Source organism: Medicago truncatula, chromosome 3 (genome assembly GCF_003473485.1).
Source record: "Medicago truncatula cultivar Jemalong A17 chromosome 3, MtrunA17r5.0-ANR, whole genome shotgun sequence".
NCBI classification, from domain to species: Eukaryota; Viridiplantae; Streptophyta; class Magnoliopsida; order Fabales; family Fabaceae; genus Medicago; species Medicago truncatula.
Window position 1 is genome coordinate 31,850,094 of NC_053044.1, and position 18,785 is coordinate 31,868,878.

Here is an 18,785-nt window from a genome sequence, read left to right on the forward strand (position 1 = left end):
TATGATGTAAATTTGAAGTGAGTGAAAAACGTTCGGACGAAAAGTTGTCAGAAAGAAAAGAAAAAAAAAAAAAAAAAAGGAAATTTAAATTGTGTAATCTTTCAGTCGGCATATTTTTTTGTCTACCGATTAAAATTGAATAGTATATACTTAAAACTATTAATAAAAATTTAAACCTAATTTAAATTTAGATCCTCTGATCTTAATCAAACAGATAAAAAATACAAAAATTACAAGATTGAATGCAATCAAAAGTCCGGATTGGAAAAAGGTGAAAAATATTACAAACATGGATGAAATCAAGGAGGCACAAAGCAAGTACATTTACATTAATTAATATAGGTTGAATTAGCCGTTAATTGCAAATGTGATTTAATACGAAGCAGAATCTAGTCAATGCAGCAACCAACTATCTGCCCCAAGTGGGGTTCAATCACAGCCTAAATAGGAAAGAAAGGGAATGACCAACTGAAGCCCAAATACTGTTGCAGGTTACTTGATAAAAATCTGAATCATGATTGTGGTCAATTTACAATTGAAGTTTAAAGTACATACTTTTCACTAAGCTTTTTTTTTTTTTTTGAGTAAAATACTTTTCACTAAGCTATTATCAACAACAAAAAACACAAATGTTACATTAATTGTAACACATGACCATTGACCAACCTTCTTAATAGTATAATCCCCACAAATTATTAAAACCAGTTGGCAAATCATAAATGGAGACATGCTTAAAATGTCCCTAAATTATTCCTGAAATAATGGGAAGCTGTTTCATATTTAAATGAACACCAACCGTAATCACACAAGATTAGTGGTTTGTTCTGCAAAAGAAAGTTCTCAATATGGACTCAAGATCACGAAAACAGTATGAATTGAAATAAACAAATCTTGGTAATATATCACTGTCACTTAATTACGTATCTTTTAGCAATTTGACGTTTGACAAGCACTAAATGCACTTGACGAAATAGTCTACACTCAACTGACGCTTCAGTGTATCATGGATCAATAGTTACGCATCCACCATAAAAAAATAAAGAACTGAACTGAGAAAAAAAAACAGTACTTTGATATACAGAACCGTTCTTTTTTAGTTACACAATATAAGGTACAAAATTACATCAAGCTAATGTCACCCACAATATGTAAAACGAGCAACACATAAACAACAGATCATAGAGGCATGAAGAATTTCATGTCATTTTCCGTCCTTTCCAGCTATAGAAGAGATGCTCTTCACTTCAGAACTCGTCGAGTCCTTTACAATCACCTCAGAACTCTTTATATCCTTTCCTGATATGGGAGATGAAATGCCTCTTGTTAATTCTGATCCCATGCCAAGGTTGGCATCTGAAGAAAATGATAGGGATGTGGCAGATGGAGTATTAGAATCTAGGGGCACTGGGGGTAAGTTCAGAGGATTAACTTCAGAGACTTCCTCATTGCTCTCGTCTAAGTACACAACATCCTGCATCGTAAGTTGATGATATTCAACGACCTCCCTCAGAAAGCGATTCTCACGAGCATAAACTGAGTTCTCGTGAGCCAAGCGAGCTTTCTCAGCTAGAAGAGTTTCAAGTTGCAGTCGTATCTGTAAGGGAAATGTTATCATTAAAATACAGGAAATTTTGGTGAAATGAGTAGTGTCGGAGAACATTTTCAAAACTGACACAATGTGGTTAAAACCTGAATAACCAAATCAATTGACTTATAACTGAATTATAAACCAGAGGTGGGATAAACTCAAACTTTATAGTTGGCTTTTTGGTTCTTTACAAGTGTCTTCAAAGGGGAAGCAGGGAGAGTGGTAAAAGTATTTTCTTTTAATAGAAGAAATTAGAGTTGAGATAAAAGGGAGTAAGTACAAACAATGGAGGTTAGCATAGGAAGGGAATCCAAATACACATCTAGTCTTTTGGAAACTTGCACAATATAATATGTGTTTAACTAATTCTATAGTGGAACCATATTATATTATCTAGAAAACATGCAAATGAAACTTTAGATTAAGGGGTCATTTGAAAGAGCTTATTGTATCACAAACACTTGTGTAAAATGTTTAAAAGAACAAAAGAATAGCTCATGATATATTCATAAGATGTTTTCATCTATTTTCTTAAGCTCAAAAGAACAGCTTATATGTTATCTTATACATAGTTAATGCATAAACAGAACTTAACGATATATTGAAAAATATCACAAACTTCAGAGAATCATGGCATACCATGCTCCCCTTTGCCCCACCTTTGCACAGTACACTTTATGCTTTAATACAAAATAAGTTCTCCGAAATTCATGTATAGAAATAGTTTGACCATCTCATGGCCAACATCATTTCTATTGGACTTCACATTTTGTGGTTTATGTAATTGAGTTCTAGAAACAATGTGCACATTTCAAAGCATCTAATAACTTAACAGTTGAAACATAGAAGCCAATTCAGGGGTTATAAAAAAAACCAATTTAGGGTATAGTCAGACTCCAGCTTTAAAATAATTGAATTCTGAATATTTAAGGCCTATTTGGTTGGAGAAGAATTTCTGTGTTCATTCCTTGTTTTCACTAACTACAAAAATGCCATTTTCCTCTTTCTTGTTTTCACAATTTATACATAAAACAGTAAATTATGGTTGTTTCCACTGATTTCTATACAATACTTTGAAAACAAGAAATACAGTCAAAATAACATGATATTTGGGTGATTGTTAGATTTTAGTGAAAACGTCAACAGCAAACAAAAACTGTTTTGTCCATGCAAAGAGGCCCCTATATTACAGCCCCATCCAACTCTTTGACATTTGGTTTTGATGATTTTTATTCTTACTACTCAAATAAAATATGTCTCATGATTTATACATGTTCAATTTAGTAGAGAAATGCTGATTTTTATTATACACAAGCCCTCTCCACCCATACCAATTTAATAGACAACAATCATTCAAAAAAAAAAAAACAAAGACTACTGAAAAGAAGCAGACAACATCATCACTAAAGAAGCATTCTAAGTTTGAAGTCAAACTCAAAACCCCTGCAGGAGTAGCATTAAATACTCATCCAATACACAAGGCTCCCACCGTATGGCGCTTGAAGTAGATTAAGGGTGCGTTTGTTATAACTTTTAAAAAAAAAAATTGTGTTAAAAGAATCTAGAGATTAATTTTTAGAGATTTTTAAAAAAAATCTGAAGTTATTTTTGTTTGCCTAGTACTACCCATAAAAATCCATTTAAAAAAAGAGTTTTAACATGTACATGTGTTACCTCCTTGTTTTTGAAAAAAATAGAATTTGAGAAAAGCTAATCCTAATAGCTTTTCATTTTAGGGTCAAAATAGACTTTTTTGATAAAATGATTTTTCTAAAAAACCTAAACAAACACTTAAAAATGAAAAAAGTGATTATATATTTTATTTGAAAAAAATCCAAAAGAAACAGGGCCTAAATATAAGCAGCTACACCTTCACGAGTACAGAATATTGGGAGTTTGGTAAGAAGTACTATATATCCAAAAAAGGCATTTTTGTAATTAGTAACCACGGCAAAAGTATTGGATGATTGTAGTCATAAGATGAGGTTGCAAAGGCGATAGTTGTTTATATCACAGGGAGTTATGAAACATGTGAAACGAACAACATACACCATGATAACCTTCAACTAGATCTCACGAAAAGACAAGGGTCATAATGAAACTGAAAAAGAGAAGTCAACAAACAAAAAAGATGCATACCAAATCATCATCATCTTGGCTATCTCCCCTTTCGCGATTTACACGGAGGATTTTATTTTCTTCCTCTAATTGAGCACATCGATCCTTTGCAAATGCCAGATCAGCCTTGACAGTCTTCAACTCCCGAAGAAGCAGTTTTGCTTTGGCAGCCATTGCCATTGCAACCTGCAACGAAAACCAGATGGCAAAAAATGCTTCAAAGACATTCATATCTTCTGATAAATAAACAAACTCACTCAAAATAAACCTTTTTCTTAGGGTAGAGAAGGAAGGATATATAAAATCAAGAATATTAATGACAATCCGTTACCTTAAAAAAACCGTGAGAAAGACAAGAAAATGAAGAAACATAATTATCTACCATTGAAAGAATCCAAAATATAAGAGCCGTAAAAAGAGTGAGAATGAGGCTGGAAAACCTAAAACTAACACCAAATTATTAGCATCATCACTCTTGTTTCAGCGGTCAGACTTCATGTCCGTAAGATGGACCTAGGGAAACTATGGCCCTGAGTAGGATTTAGAACATCAGATGTTTACAGATGATTATAGGTTCACAGCTTAATTTTGTAAAAGATTGAATTAGTGATTAGAAGGTCAATAGATGGCTGGATTTAATAGATATATTCAATAGAACTAGAGGAAAGAAGCATCATTTAGGAATCCGATTACTTGTGTAAAAAATTAGCATATATTTTTGCTTTAGATGAGGAAAAAAATTACCCTTTGTCATCAGAAAATTAGAGTGGTAAATAATTGTACTGGACAGCTATAAAACACTGTTGCATATGTCATATGTTAAGAAAGGTCACTCAAAAAACACAAATGTTATTTGTAATTTTAGGAATTCAAAAGACGAAGAATAAAAATAATGGTTTAACACTCTAATACTTTCTAAACATGTTTTAAACATACAGTAATACTGTCTATATTTCCATATCCATGTACACACAAACACAGATCTTTAATACTCCCTCCGGTCCTATTTACAAGAAACAATTGACTTTTTAGATTCGTTGAATAATTAATGTATTTGGTCTATATTCTAGACCGGGTACATAAATTATTCAATGAACCTAAAAAGTCAATTGTTTCTTGTAAATAGGACCGGAGGGAGTATATGAGTGCTTCAAGAGGTACTTATGTTTTGGACTTCGATGTGTGATAGTCACTGTATCGTGTCAATTTGTATCTTGTACACCATATCAATGTATTTGCTTCATAGGATAAATCGGTTTCCATGAATCATTCCTATATTGAGGCCTTTGATAGACAAACACACTCAAATTGTTCTGCCTTTAATAATCTCACAATTCTTAAATTCGTTGAATCTGATAACAGAAGATATTTAAAAACAACCAACACAAAAATGTCGTATGATTTAGAGAAAACACATGCAAAAATTTGAGGAAGATAAAATTTTAAAAACAAACAACATAGGGCAAGAATGTTAAACATCTGATGCTACCGTACTTAACCACACGTCTACTTTTACCACATTAAAAAGTGATACACAGTTGCCACCTTACGTCGCGAGATGCCTTCAGCTGAAGTTCTTGATCTCCTTGTGTTGGCGACATCTGGGACCGCAACTGGGGTTCTTGCGACGTTGTAGAATGGTTTGTTTCCTGATTCTGTCCTACAAAGTTCCCGGGCTTTTTCCTGATATGTTTACGGGTTTCCTGAATGATATCTGAAGTCCTATTCTCAACAATTGTAAAACCTTCCTGCAAACATGAATTGCATGGGTATAATAAGATCACAAAGCATATCCTTACGGAAGAGAGAGAGGAGAATATGTAGTTACACTTGGAAGTTCAAAATAATAGGATATGATAAACGACATACTGTAACACATTCCCATAATCCCATCCCTGTCTATTGCATAAGTAAAAAACTTAAGAGCGGATTTTTTTTTTATCAAAGCTCACCTCCAAAGATTTACCAATGGTGCCACCGATATGAGTAAGAGAAGATGTGATGGCATCTAATCCCTTAATAATTGTTGGACTGTCCCTTTTGAGATTTCCCTCCTCTAAGTGATTCGAATTTTGGACCTGCACAGAGAATGACACTAGCATCCAATTTCATGGTTCAAAAATAATGAATAAGTAATTAATTTACTAATCAGATGAAACTATGAAAAAATTAAGTGAATATGATGTATATGGCCCCCATTTGATGTTCTATAAATATCATCTCAATGTAGTTTCCATTTCTAAAACTGATATTGATCGAGTTCACTGCATTTTTTTCTTGTACTCTGAAGTGCTACACAGGATTCCTTTCCTTACCTTCCTTTTATATATATTTCTCCTTCTTTCTTTTTATTTGATATTAATCCTTTTATTTCTATTAAAAAATATATAATAGTTGTATAAAATGAAGATCTAGTTGACAAACCTTAACATTCTAGTCTATACAATTCCAACTTTTTCAGGAAAATATCTCTATCTCTTTCAAAATGTAACACTACATTTTGTATGCAACTGAGATTACAAATTTTACAGCAATATTGCTATTTACACTGATTAACCCACGACCACGTTATGTTACCAAAATATTTTTGCAGAAAAAGCTGGAGCTACAAATCAATGAATCCTATCTCTGAGGACTTGAGAGAGATAAACATTAACTCACCTTTCCCCTTGATGTTACGCCAGGATATTGTGACCTTGTTGTCCCAGGTATTTCAGATTCTGGTGTTACAATATCATCCTCAATGATTGATTTTGCTTTTCTAGCTAGAACGCCCCAAAATCCACTCTTGGGCTCATTCAATTTCTTCATAGATGTATACTCATATGCTCTAGAATCCTATATTTACAAACACCGCACTATGTTTAGCAAAATTAACTTAAAATTTTGAAACAGAATGATACATTCAACAGATTCTAAAAATACAAATTTAAAAAAAAAATAAAATAAATAAGCTTGTGTCACACATGCATTTCGAATCTTCACTGCATTCATATGACCTCAGCATTAGCTTTAGGTTGTATGTTCATAATTGTAACAAATAGATCTTGCAGATATCTCATCTAATTTTGCATTACAACAAATTTGGAACTGGAGTTTTATGGGCATCAATAATTAAATAAAGCAGCTTCAACATCTGAATTGTGAGTAATATCAACCAAAGAATTCATGCAACAAGAAAAATAAACAAAAAAGATAAAGTAAGGAATCCTCAGAGAAATAGTCACACACACTGATCCTAAATGCGAGACATTGCTTTGCTCATATGAAGGTCTTCTAAGGATTTGGAGGCAATAGGGTCTGTGAGCTAGTTTGAATAAACTTTCCAATATATTATAGCAAGAGAAAGGTTGTTGTAGCTAATATCTCATATCATAAATTGAAGTGAACTTCTACACTTTAACTTTTAGAAAAAATCCATACTTATAAGAACTTTCTGGTAAGTTAGTAAAACATTATTCAGTTGAGATTCTCCCATCAACTAGAAGCTAGTCCAAACTCATAGGTTTTTGCTAATTCCTTAAAGTTAATGCCATTTTGAATTGCCCATATATACCACTGCATATGCTACACAGGGCAACACAAACCTTGCAATGCCAGAGGGCTTCTATTGCCTACTCCCACTTGACCTTGCGTAGGCAAAAATATGCCACTAAAAGTTATGATCCTAGCTTGTAACGCATTTGTTAAAGGGAAAATAGTTTCCCATAAATAGTTTTCCATTTTTACCGGTTTTTTTTTTCTATTCGGAAAATCCGTATCTGACACAAAGACCGACTAATTCGGGGGACCAATCCCACCGTCCACTAGTGGGGGCCCAATTGAAGCCAAAGCAAAGATTTGAAGAGACTGGCCCAAACAATTCGAGCATGAGACCAAGCAAGGAGTCCATTTTTTCCAGCTTTGTGCTAAAGACTATGCAATTGAGTACCTCTTTTTTAACGGCAAATGTTAATAGTTAGTTAGTTTGTTAGATTAATATGTTTGAACCCGGGACCTCCAACTCATCTTCCCTTAGCTCAACCCAGTTGAGTTACCCAACCCCGTGCAATTGAGTATCTTTGACAAACACAGAGAAACAGGGGAGGTTTTCAAACTGAATTATTCAACTCATTTCTCTATCTCTTCAACTTTTAGAAAGATTTCTAATCTTCTACCTCTATCTAATTTTCTTCCATCTTAAAAAAAACGATATATTATACATATCAATCAACAATATGAATACTTCAAAATAATAATAATATGCTACAGAAAAATCATAAAAAAAATGCACTCTAAATTGCATTATTACACTTAAACCTATTGAATATCAAAGTTAATCAAAAATCACCAGAAAAAATCATTGAGAATACCTTGGAGGATGGAGGAGGAGCAGTGGGAGTAGGTTGAGACCGAGGAGAAGAGAGATTGGAGTGACCATAAAGCGACGAAAGCGAAGAATCACGACGCGCCGAAGAAGCTCTAATAGCTTTAGCAGCAAGAGAATCCGAAGAAGAAGCGTCAACGCCATCATTACTCGAAGAAGACGATACTGCAATTGGATTAGGGTTTCGAATTGCTTCGTCTTCGAAAATCAAAGGAGAAGATTTAGAAGTTCCGTATTGTCTCCTTCTATACGCCATTGAAAAATCAACCTCCTCGAATTCTGGATCCAATCGAATCGATACACGAAATGGTTATCGGCGCCGTAACGCTCAACGCGGGTTTGCTTCTTCCAGAATCTTCGTCGGTGACGGTGGTGAGTGGTGGTTCGATTTGGGATCCGATCATGAACCGGTGAATAATTAATTTTCAATAGGGAAGTGAAGAACTCTGATGCAACCGGGTTTATTACATCACATCAAATCAAATTGATATTACTATTAAAATACTATAAATATTTCATTTCTAAGACCATTTACAATGGTTCAGACTCTCAACACCCACTTTTTCTCTTCCCAACACTCCACGTCATTTTCTCTCTTTTATTCAACACTCATTCAACTTTTACCATCTCCAATGATTTTTTCATTCAACACTCTACCCCACCACTTTTTATTTCATATTCTTATTTAATTTTATATTTTTGTTTTTCTGATTACATAAAATTACAATTCTCGATTATAATTAAATTAAAATAATAAACACTTAACAATTTATTTTTTAGTTTTTTTGGAAAAAAAATAAATTTATTTAAATAATTTATTTTTATTTTCTTAAATTAAAATGCAATACAACAATCTAAGCGCACGACAAAAAAAAAAACTAATAGAAAGATAATCTTAAGATTAAGATAGTGAAAAACTTGGTTTTTTTTTTCTGTGTCCAAATCAAATGAACCAAGTCTCTATTTATAGACAAAATAAAATCATGAATTTTGGTATAAAAAAAAAATTAAAAATAATAATTTGCAATAAAATAATTGGGTTCAAATTATTAAAATGAGTAAAATCCAGACAGTCAATCAGAATTTGCCACGTGACGGCTACGAGTCCCGCATGGCAGAATTCAACATAGTTGAACCAATTCAACTTCTCTCTCCTCTCTCCTCTCATTCAACACACCATTGCATTGCATTCAAGTGTTGAACCTTACTTTCAACATCACCATTCAACACCATTGCACATGGTCTAACATGATGAGAATGATTAGGTTTTAGTCAATATTTTGTGAGTTTTTCTAATTACACCCTAATTATCTTTTTATAAAATTTAATTTTTAAAAAGCATCTTCCTTTTTTCTTGGTTATACCCTAAAATCCTTCTTCAGTTTAAGTAGGTCATGTAAACTTAGTTTCAGTAGGTCATGTAAACTGAGTTTGTACATTTAAAAGTTCAACCTTGTTCAATGATTCTACGTAATCTCACTTTAAGTATGTACATGTAAACTTATTTTAAATAGGTCATGTAAACTAAGTTTAAGTAGGGAAACCCTTTCTCCTCATTTCTTCTTCAAACAAAAAAAAAACTAAGTTTAAGTATACATACTTAAACTCAGTTTAAGTAGGTCATGTAAACTCAGTTTAAGTAGGTCATGTAAACTGAGTTGAAGTGTACATCTAAAAGTTCAATCTTCTTCAATGATTATAATATCAGTTTAAGTATGTACATGTAAACTTATTTTAAATAGGTCATGTAAACTAAGTTTAAGTAGGGAAACCCTTTCTCCTCATTTCTTCTTCAAACAAAAAAAACTGAGTTTAAGTATACATACTTAAACTCAGTTTAAGTAGGTCATGTAAACTCAGTTTAAGTAGGTCATGTAAACTGAGTTGAAGTGTCCATCTAAAAGTTCAATCTTCTTCAATGATTATAATATCAGTTTAAGTATGTACATGTAAACTTAGTTTAAGTAGGTCATGTAAACTGAGTTTAAGTGTACATACTTAAACTCAGTTTAAGTAGATTATGAACCTACTTAAACTGAATTTAAGTTAACCTCAACAATGTAAAACTGAAACTGTGGTACAGTGCAATTGAACAAGAAGAAGAAAATTGAAACCAGCGTTATTGAAAAAGAAGAAAAAATTCACTTATTTATATGCAATCGAGTATGAATGAAAGATGTTTTGATTCACTCTTTAATCTTCCATAAAGATTAATTGAACATCAGGATTGTTTGATCGTTGGTGGGTGAAAGAGAGTGGAATTTTAGAGTGACAATGAATTAAATCAAGATTTTCAGAAAAGTTATATAAAAGGACAATTTTGGTATTATCAAAAACTTTTTAAAAAAACTGGGTGTAACCAGAAATATATAGGGTGTGAATAGAAAAACTCTACTTTTATACTGCCCGCAAATAGCTAGGGACATCCATCGTGATAAGGATGGGTTCGAACCACGGAATTTTGCAGGGACCAAAACTCAAATGGTTAGTATTTGCATTGAAAAATTGGAAAGATTAACAAATCTAGGGATCAAAACTCAAATGACAAATATTTGCAAAGACCAAACGTACAAATAAGTCTCCTATATGTTAACAAAAATGTAAAAAAATTCAACCAACATAGATTGGTAGATTAAGGATTACTTCAACGATGTTTGTTGAACTTTATATGCAAATATGTTAATCTATGTGTTCTTAAGATTGTATTTAACAATTTTTTACAGATATTCTATGTTTATATACTACTCGTGATGAATAGTTGAATGTTATAAAAAAAATTGGACATTATCTCCGTTTTTAATTTTAGTCATTCTTTCCATATTGCCATCACTTTAGCCTGATTTGAATTAGGCTAATGCAAGATTTGAATAAGCTTTTTCGGTTTGCATAAATTCTATGTTTTGTGTTTTTGACTATATTTTATTTATGGTTTAAACTTTTATTATATTTTCTTTTTGGATTGATACTCTGTTGTTTGAGTGTTTGTCTTTTATGTTTTGTTGGATGACTAAAACCTTACAATGATATTGTTGTGAATTCGATGAAAAAACACACCAATAACAACTTGATGTGTGGAGCAAGGGATAATCAAGTAACCAAAACAAGTGTATGAAAGTTATAAATACAAGTCAAAAGTAGAAAACAACGGCGAGAAGAACACAAAGAAGAAGAAGAACACAAAAGAAATTTGTTGACCTAATTCGGTCCAATCTGACCTAGTCTGGGGGAGAGAGCAGCCCTCCAATCCACTATATGATGAGTTTCGTTACAAAGAGAAATCAATGGGTTACAAGAATAAGTCTCCCGCCTAATTCTACCCAAAGTCCCAATCTCTTCCCGTAACCAAGAGACTTCAATCCTAATAGTGTTTCCCAAGGTGAATCAACCCACAAACCCTAGTGTTTGTTCCGAAGAGACAAACTCTATACAAACCCTAGTTTTGTTGTTGCTTTTCTAACGCCCCGTGCCAAACACGAGATACATTTTATTTAAAATATTTTAACAGGGTTTACACATAAATAAGTTTTTTAAATATTATTTGACTTTTTTAGTTTGATTTGATTCAGAATTTTGATATTATGTAGTACTTTATCTTCATATTTAAAATTGAGACAGAGTTGGCAGGTACATGCCAACTCTGCTTAAAATAGTGAGAAAAAGTACGACTATGCTTAAAATATAAAAATACTATAAATAATTACTATATTCTTAAAAATATATCTAATTAATAAGAGGTATGATTACCTCTATTATAATCTACCATTATGGCTCTGCCCTCTCTTTAGAAATCTTCCGCCACCTCACCCCCTTTTTTCGATACCTTCATAACTTACGATGTACCAACATGCAACGATGGTGTGATGAGTGGCGTCGTCCCCCCGCACCACCCTTTTTCCGGTTCCCAGAACAATTCGTGTCGTTGGTTTTTGATTCAACCAGTACCGCATTTGCTACGGGTGGTGGTTGTTGAGTTGTTGGTATTCATAAATTGTTGGTTGTCACCGGCGATCTTGTTTGGTTCTATGTGTTGGCTTCTCAATGGCTGAACCCCGCGTTGGTTTGGTTGAAACTCGAAATTGTCCGTTCTTTATCCTCTATTTTGCCACTGTTTTAGACCTTTTTCGTAGCCGTGTGGATTGGTTATGGTGGGTCATTCGAATCCGCCATCTCCTCCCTTTCTTTGGAGGTAGTTGCGGTTCTATGTTGGGCCAGAAATGACTGTTAATTTGATGTTGATCATAGCAGTAAACTGTTAGTGTGTGTGGATTTGTTAATTACTGTGTTGGCGGTTGAATCTACTCCACACTCTCAAGAATATGTATGTGTTTCGTATCCCATTAATCCTTGATTGACATGAGACTGTGTGGACTTAAAAGAGTCGTTAATGCTTGTTGCCGTTGTTGCAGGGAGTTGATGGCACGTGATCCGATTTTGTGTTGAAGATCGATCAATTCGCCAAATTATAGACCCGCTTTGCCCTCACAAACGTCTATCGTTAATGATATTCGTTTGTTAGAATTAATTAGGGTTGAATCCACTTTGTTGATCTTTTTTATGTATTTCCCGTTAGGTTGGATCTACTTGGATTGACTGGACCAGATTTTTTGTCCTCCCAAATTTCATATAATTTTTTTCTTTTTTTAATAATATATATGAGCAACTGACAATCGATTAAAGTAGGGTACCAACTTAATTCATATTATTCTTTTTGCTCTTGTATTATGAAAATATAATAAAAAATCTACCATTTTGAATAAAGCTATTATTATTTTTATTTAATCACAATACTCTCTCGGATTTCAATTATAAAAAAAATATCTAAGTTAAAAAATGTACTTATATGCAATTAGTTTTCTCGAATGTTTCTAAAAAAAGATAAATTTGTGAAAAGTACCATCTATTGGAACTTGTTTCATGAGAATAAAAAAATATTAAAAATAAAACTTACATAAATTAAAATGTATATTAGGATAAATAACATTAAATAGAGTCAAAGTAAGTTATATATTTTTTTTAATTTAAGATAATAAAAGGTAGTTGTTTATTTTTTATATCTAAGATTGGAGAGAGTTCCTAAAAAAATATTGGAGAGAGTGAGTATTTCTCTCGGAAGCAAATTATCTCTAGTGAGAAAAATTTGAGAAAACAATTTTATTTAATCTTCTCTCTTCATTTTTTTTAATTACAGATCAAGGGTCACAAATTAAAACAATCTAACCTAATTTCGTTATGTTTTAGTGTAGTTATGATTTCGAATTCATCATTTCCTCTTTTTTCCAAGCAAACACTTCCTCCTTCTTAATGTTCCTAACCAAAATCCACAAACTAAAACCTCCATCAAACATGGGAACAAAAAGGTAGGAGATCTATATCAACCCACTCAATTTCATGCAAGTTCTTCAACTCCTCAATGGCGATCCTAAGAGTAAGGTTAAAAAAATTCTTCTGGTATGCTAATGTGGGATAGATCAGGCAACTGAAAATAAAGGTAATTGTTTTACCATTTATTAGAAAATGTATTTACTAAAAGGATTGTGGAAAAAATCTCCTTCATCAAATAAGCATACATTTTCTTCAGTTCTTTTTGTCTCCATAATTTAACGGTTGAATTTGATCTTAGTTGATTGAAAATAATTTTGTAACATCGTTTTCCAATCTCTAAAGAAACAAATAAAATGGTTCAAGTAAATGAATAAATATGTACGTTTCAATGGTATTAAATAAGTTATAAATACATACCTAGGAACAACTTAACTTTTGCCAACAAAATTGTCAGATTCGCCTTTTTAAATTTACCGGAAGATAGAAAAAAGAGTACGTACAAACATATATCTCTTAAAAATTAATCGACAAATAATTAAAATAATAATAAAATATCATAATGTATTATATATTAAAAATAAAAACAAATCGATTTCACCCATTCAAATTCAATTCAATGTTCTTGTAATGTATCTTTGTACTCTCCTTCAATATCCACCACAATTGGTTTAATTTCTTTCATTCTTCAAGGCTTACTTAAGTAAAAATTATTTTATTGAATCCTTATTATTTTTAGTGTGGAGAGAGTGCGGAAGCTAGGAAAGTCGATTGGGTTAAGTGAGATAAGGTGTGTCATGGTCGATATAGTTGTTGCTTGAGGGTTCGTATAATGCAAAATTTCAACTTATCTTTGTTACGTGAATAGTTTTGGAGACTAATATGGATCAATGAGTTTGCATTTTAAAGTTTTAGCTTCTTAGAATAGGTTGGTTGAGTTCATGTGAAGAGTGGGGACAATTAGGCATATGTGTGGTAATATTACTTCCATGGTGTTAAAATAGGGGCGGAGATGGGGATTAGAAATTGGTTTGATGACAACTTGATGATAGTGGATACTTTTTTTTTTTGCAATAATTCGTGGTTGTAGAGTGGTCCTTTGTGTGATATATTTAGAAGAACTTTTGAGTTATATCAAAATAACTCTAAGCCATTTAAGGAGATACGTAGGTTATGGTTGGATGGGGTGGAGACGATGCCATAGAATTTTTCTTGGAATGAGGTGCAGGGGATATATTGTTGTTATTTGTTGGACAACATTATTTTTAAGGCTAGCGTTTTTTATAAGTTTCTTTAAAGTTGATCATGGTGAAAGGTACCCTAACAAAGGGGTATATCATCTAGTTGCAAGTGGAGCATGATGAACCTATGGCTCTAAAAAATCTCATTAGGAACAAAGTAGCTCCTCTAAATGTCTCTCTCTTTTCGTGGAGGCTCTTGAATATCTGAATTATAATAAATGGCAACTTAGTTTGATGTGTAGTTAAAATATGGACTTATTTTTATGTTCTGGCAGATGTGAAAAAGAGAAGAATTATCTTTTTTATTTTTATTGTGATCTTCCAATTAATTATTGTGAGGGTACTCTTCATTTCAGTGGTTCTCAATTGTTCAAAAAAAAGTTCGTTTTAGTTTTTAGTTGATTTTGCTGACTTGCATTTGGATTATTTGGAAAGACAAAAATTCTTACATTTTTGTCACAAGAACCAGTTTATGGTGTTGTTAGATAAATTTACATTTCTCGTTTACTGGATACAAAATGATAAGAAATCATGTATGTATTTTGAGTTGAAATGTTGGTGGAATAATCTTTCTACTTGTCTTGGTTATTCTACCTCATGATTTCGTTCTTTTGTATCTATGCATCTTGAACTTTGTATTTTCCTTTATTGGGCACATTTTGTGCTTGAAGGATTTTTAATATAATTGATTTGAGGTCTTCATACAAACAAAATTCACCTCAGTCAAGACACCAACTACATAAATATATAATTTATTTCATGTTGTTAGAAAGGGATGGGGGTTTGAAATTAGTTTGATGATAAAAATATGATTCAAATTACATTTCATGTCCTAAGCATCATTGAAAACATCATATGCAGTGTAAACGAATAGATGTTTGTAGGGACTAAAGAAGATTTAGATATTTTGACGTTTGTGTTAATTGTAAAATTCAGTTTGTATTTGTTGTGTGATGGTCTATACGAACCACTATTGCAAGAAAAATCAAATGAGGAAACCGTGAACACCATTCCCTCTTAGTGCTGCTCCTTGAACTTGTGGAACAATGTTCTTTGTATAAACTCACATATTTGATCACCCTAGATAACAAAGATTAAAACACTATACTTTAAACAAAAAAATACAAAAAAAAAAATACAAAAAAAAAATGGTATGAAAAAAGTACTTTTTTATCCATTAGAACCAACTCCTTAGAAAATTGTAGTTTTTTATTTTTGTAGTCTTGAGACGAACAACCCTCACAACCAATGTCCACGATTATTTTCTTGACGAAACATCAGAGATGAAGTAGTGTTTCGTAGACATTTTTCTTTGCAATAGAAAAAATTATAAAAATTACTTAGAATAGATATCAGAGAACCAGAGAACAGAAAAAGAAGAACTATATTTTGTGATTGTTGTGTACTCGTATCCAAAAGTGCTACTATTTATATAGAAAAATAGTACCATAACGGTTAATATCTATTAATTATTAATTTGACCGTTTTAAAATTAATATTATAAACGTATTTAATATTATAAAATGTGCATTAAACGATTAGATTATATTTCATGTAACCTACAAAAAATTAACTTCATAACATTTGAAATTTAATAATATCTTATTAATATTAAGTAATATATTTTTGTAACGAATAAAAATTAATTATATAACCTTAAAAACTAATTACTACTATTAAATTTTTAATTAGTATGTTACTGTCATAGTGTAACGGACCAAAATTCAAAATATAATTTATTCAAATTATTTATTATAATTTTGTAACCTACCAAATTTTTAATGTACCATATAAATGTTGATTGAATAATAATTATATTAATAATCATTTGATTCTAACATACAAATTTTTAATGTAACATATAAATTTTAATCGAAACAATTATTATATTAATAATTATTTTATTGTAACCAACTATGTATTTTATGTACAATTTAATGATTAATAAAAAATGGTTTTTAATAATAATTATAATTATTAAGCTTGTATTAAAAATTAGGAGAAATTTTTGGAACAAATGCCACGTAGGATTATGATGATGTGGACATCTTTAGAGGAGAGAATTTTGGAATATGCTATTTCTAAAAACTCTAAATTGTTAGTATAAAGATATGCACACATCATATATGTCTAGGGAGCAATCTCCTCGCCATTAAAACAATTTCAAAACGAAAAACCGGTCTTGCAATCATATATGTCTATGTATTTTTTTTTTGTCCCTCCAAATATGTCTCATTTTGGTTTTGGTTCCTGGCCCCACTTTTGTGATGATTTGCACACGTGGCACATGATGACTGAATCCATTAATTAGAAAAATAGTCCCTGCAAAATCTTTTGATTTTTAAAAAGGTTTCTGCAAATTTATTTTTTTAAAGGTCCCTCCAGGGACTATTTTCAAAAACAAAATATTTTACAGAGACCAAAAACAACAACAAAAATTACAGGGACTAAAATCAAAACAAAACATATTTGCAGGGACCAAAACCATATTTTAGCTTTTTTTAACACTTGTACGAGTTTTTTAACGCATGTCATATGAGTGTCACACAAGTGCCAGACACTCTTCCAATGGGTGTCAAAGAAAGGGAAAAATAAAAATGGGACAATTGTCTTAGCTTGACATGGGTCAGACACCGAAGAGCGGTGTAACACACTATTAGAGGACTCATTCTAGAGATATATATGTGCTTAATAGATTGAAGAGTGTTATTTGAACAACCAATTTGGTGACAACTTACTTGACAACCATATTTTACAAAGAAAAAAGTGGTATTGGCATGGAAACCATAACAATAGAGAGATAAAGTAAAAAATAATGTAAGTATGAAAAAGAAAGTTGTTGCAAAAGTTGTTAATAAATAGATGTTCAAATATCATTTCTCTAATAGATTGAACCATCTTATTGAAAATAATGAGTCAAATCATTATCATGATGATTAGAATCACCTAAGCAAAGTGAGCTCCTCGATATGTTCATGATAGATGTTAAGGTTAGAGAGAATGCGATATGCCTGAATTGAAGATATTGGTGATATATATAAAATTAATTGAGAATAAGACAATCAAAACAATGTTACTTATTTTCATTACCATCACCTTCGAGTACAAAGCAATAACTATACATGTCTTGAAATTTTAAAAGAAAATTATTTGGTGCCAACACCAAAACAAAATGAAACCTCATGAAATATTCTAATAAGTTGTCTGTGTACTCTCTCGAATGTGACACTAAATATAGAATCACGCGGTCACAAAATTTATTGGGTCAAACATTTTAACACATTTACATTGTTTCTTTTTACACGTCAGATGAAACTCGGACAAACATCGCATAGTTCTTGGACAATCAGAAGGAAACACACATCTAATACCCGCTGTAATAATAAAAGAGAATAAAAGAATGTAACTAAAATGGGATATAATATTGTTTACAAATTACAAAAGAAAATTTGAAAAGGATAAAATTAAATTGACTTACCGTGAACATTCGTTGAAACAAGAAAAAGGAAAATAAAAATAATCATACCATAAACATACTTGATAATTTCAGCCATATTCCTCCCCCGACCTTTTCATGTAACACATAGTTTCATCACTTTCTAATTTATAAAGTTAATACTCTCCTAATGAATTAAATAGTTTTAAATACTTTTGAGGTTGTAAAAAGCCTTCTCATTATATGTCACTTAAGTACATCAATATGTTGTTTTTCCCTTTAGCATAATTAGTAAAGATGTCACATAAAAAAATATTAATCTCTTAATTTTTATTTTTATTTTCACTTTGTAAGTTTCCATTATTTTATAACTTTTTATAATAGAAAAGAAAAAATCGTAAAAATTATAATGCAAAAACATTATATGGAAGAAGCAACAATCCATCTCTAAGACGGCATCCCAAGACCACCACAAATCATTTAAAGGCACCCCAATAAATATATTATAAGGAAAATAAGAGAACACTTGTTGAAACAAAACAAAAACGAAAAAAAGATAATAATAACGTTAAACAAATTTAATAATTTCAGCCATATTCCTCCATCCTATGCTTTTCCTTTAACAAATAAGTTTTATCATTTTATAATTTATATATCTAATCCTATCATTATATTATAAATAGTTTTAAACACTTTTGGAGTTTTAAAAAATCGTTC

At 31.5% G+C, this 18,785-nt stretch overlaps 1 protein-coding gene and 1 long non-coding RNA gene across 2 annotated transcripts; both read right to left on the reverse strand.

Annotated features, from left to right (window-relative positions):
- Window positions 1-906: 906 nt before the first annotated feature.
- On the reverse strand, window positions 907-8,567 carry LOC11426558 (uncharacterized). Its single transcript, XM_003600526.4, has 6 exons — window positions 8,059-8,567; window positions 6,368-6,544; window positions 5,659-5,784; window positions 5,257-5,454; window positions 3,728-3,892; window positions 907-1,594 (listed from the first exon to the last, which is right to left on the reverse strand). Exons 1-6 carry the CDS (start codon window positions 8,326-8,328, stop codon window positions 1,202-1,204), a joined length of 1,329 nt encoding a protein of 442 aa, XP_003600574.1. The 5' UTR covers window positions 8,329-8,567; the 3' UTR covers window positions 907-1,201.
- Window positions 8,568-17,675: 9,108 nt separating this feature from the next.
- Window positions 17,676-18,776, reverse strand: LOC25489163 (uncharacterized). Its single transcript, XR_003010167.2, has 2 exons — window positions 18,111-18,776; window positions 17,676-18,006 (listed from the first exon to the last, which is right to left on the reverse strand). It is a non-coding gene; the product is annotated as an uncharacterized lncRNA (long non-coding RNA).
- Window positions 18,777-18,785: the final 9 nt, after the last annotated feature.

Bases quoted from the DNA above. Each gene is read 5' to 3' on its own strand.
- LOC11426558 (XM_003600526.4), bottom strand. From the start codon at position 8,328: ATGGCGTATAGAAGGAGACAATACGGAACTTCTAAATCTTCTCCTTTG. The intron at 5,455-5,658 runs GTGAGCTTTGAT...TCATGTTTGCAG, and splicing joins CCATTGGTAAATCTTTGGAG to GAAGGTTTTACAATTGTTGA. The intron at 1,595-3,727 runs GTATGCATCTTT...TTTCCCTTACAG, and splicing joins GCCAAGATGATGATGATTTG to ATACGACTGCAACTTGAAAC.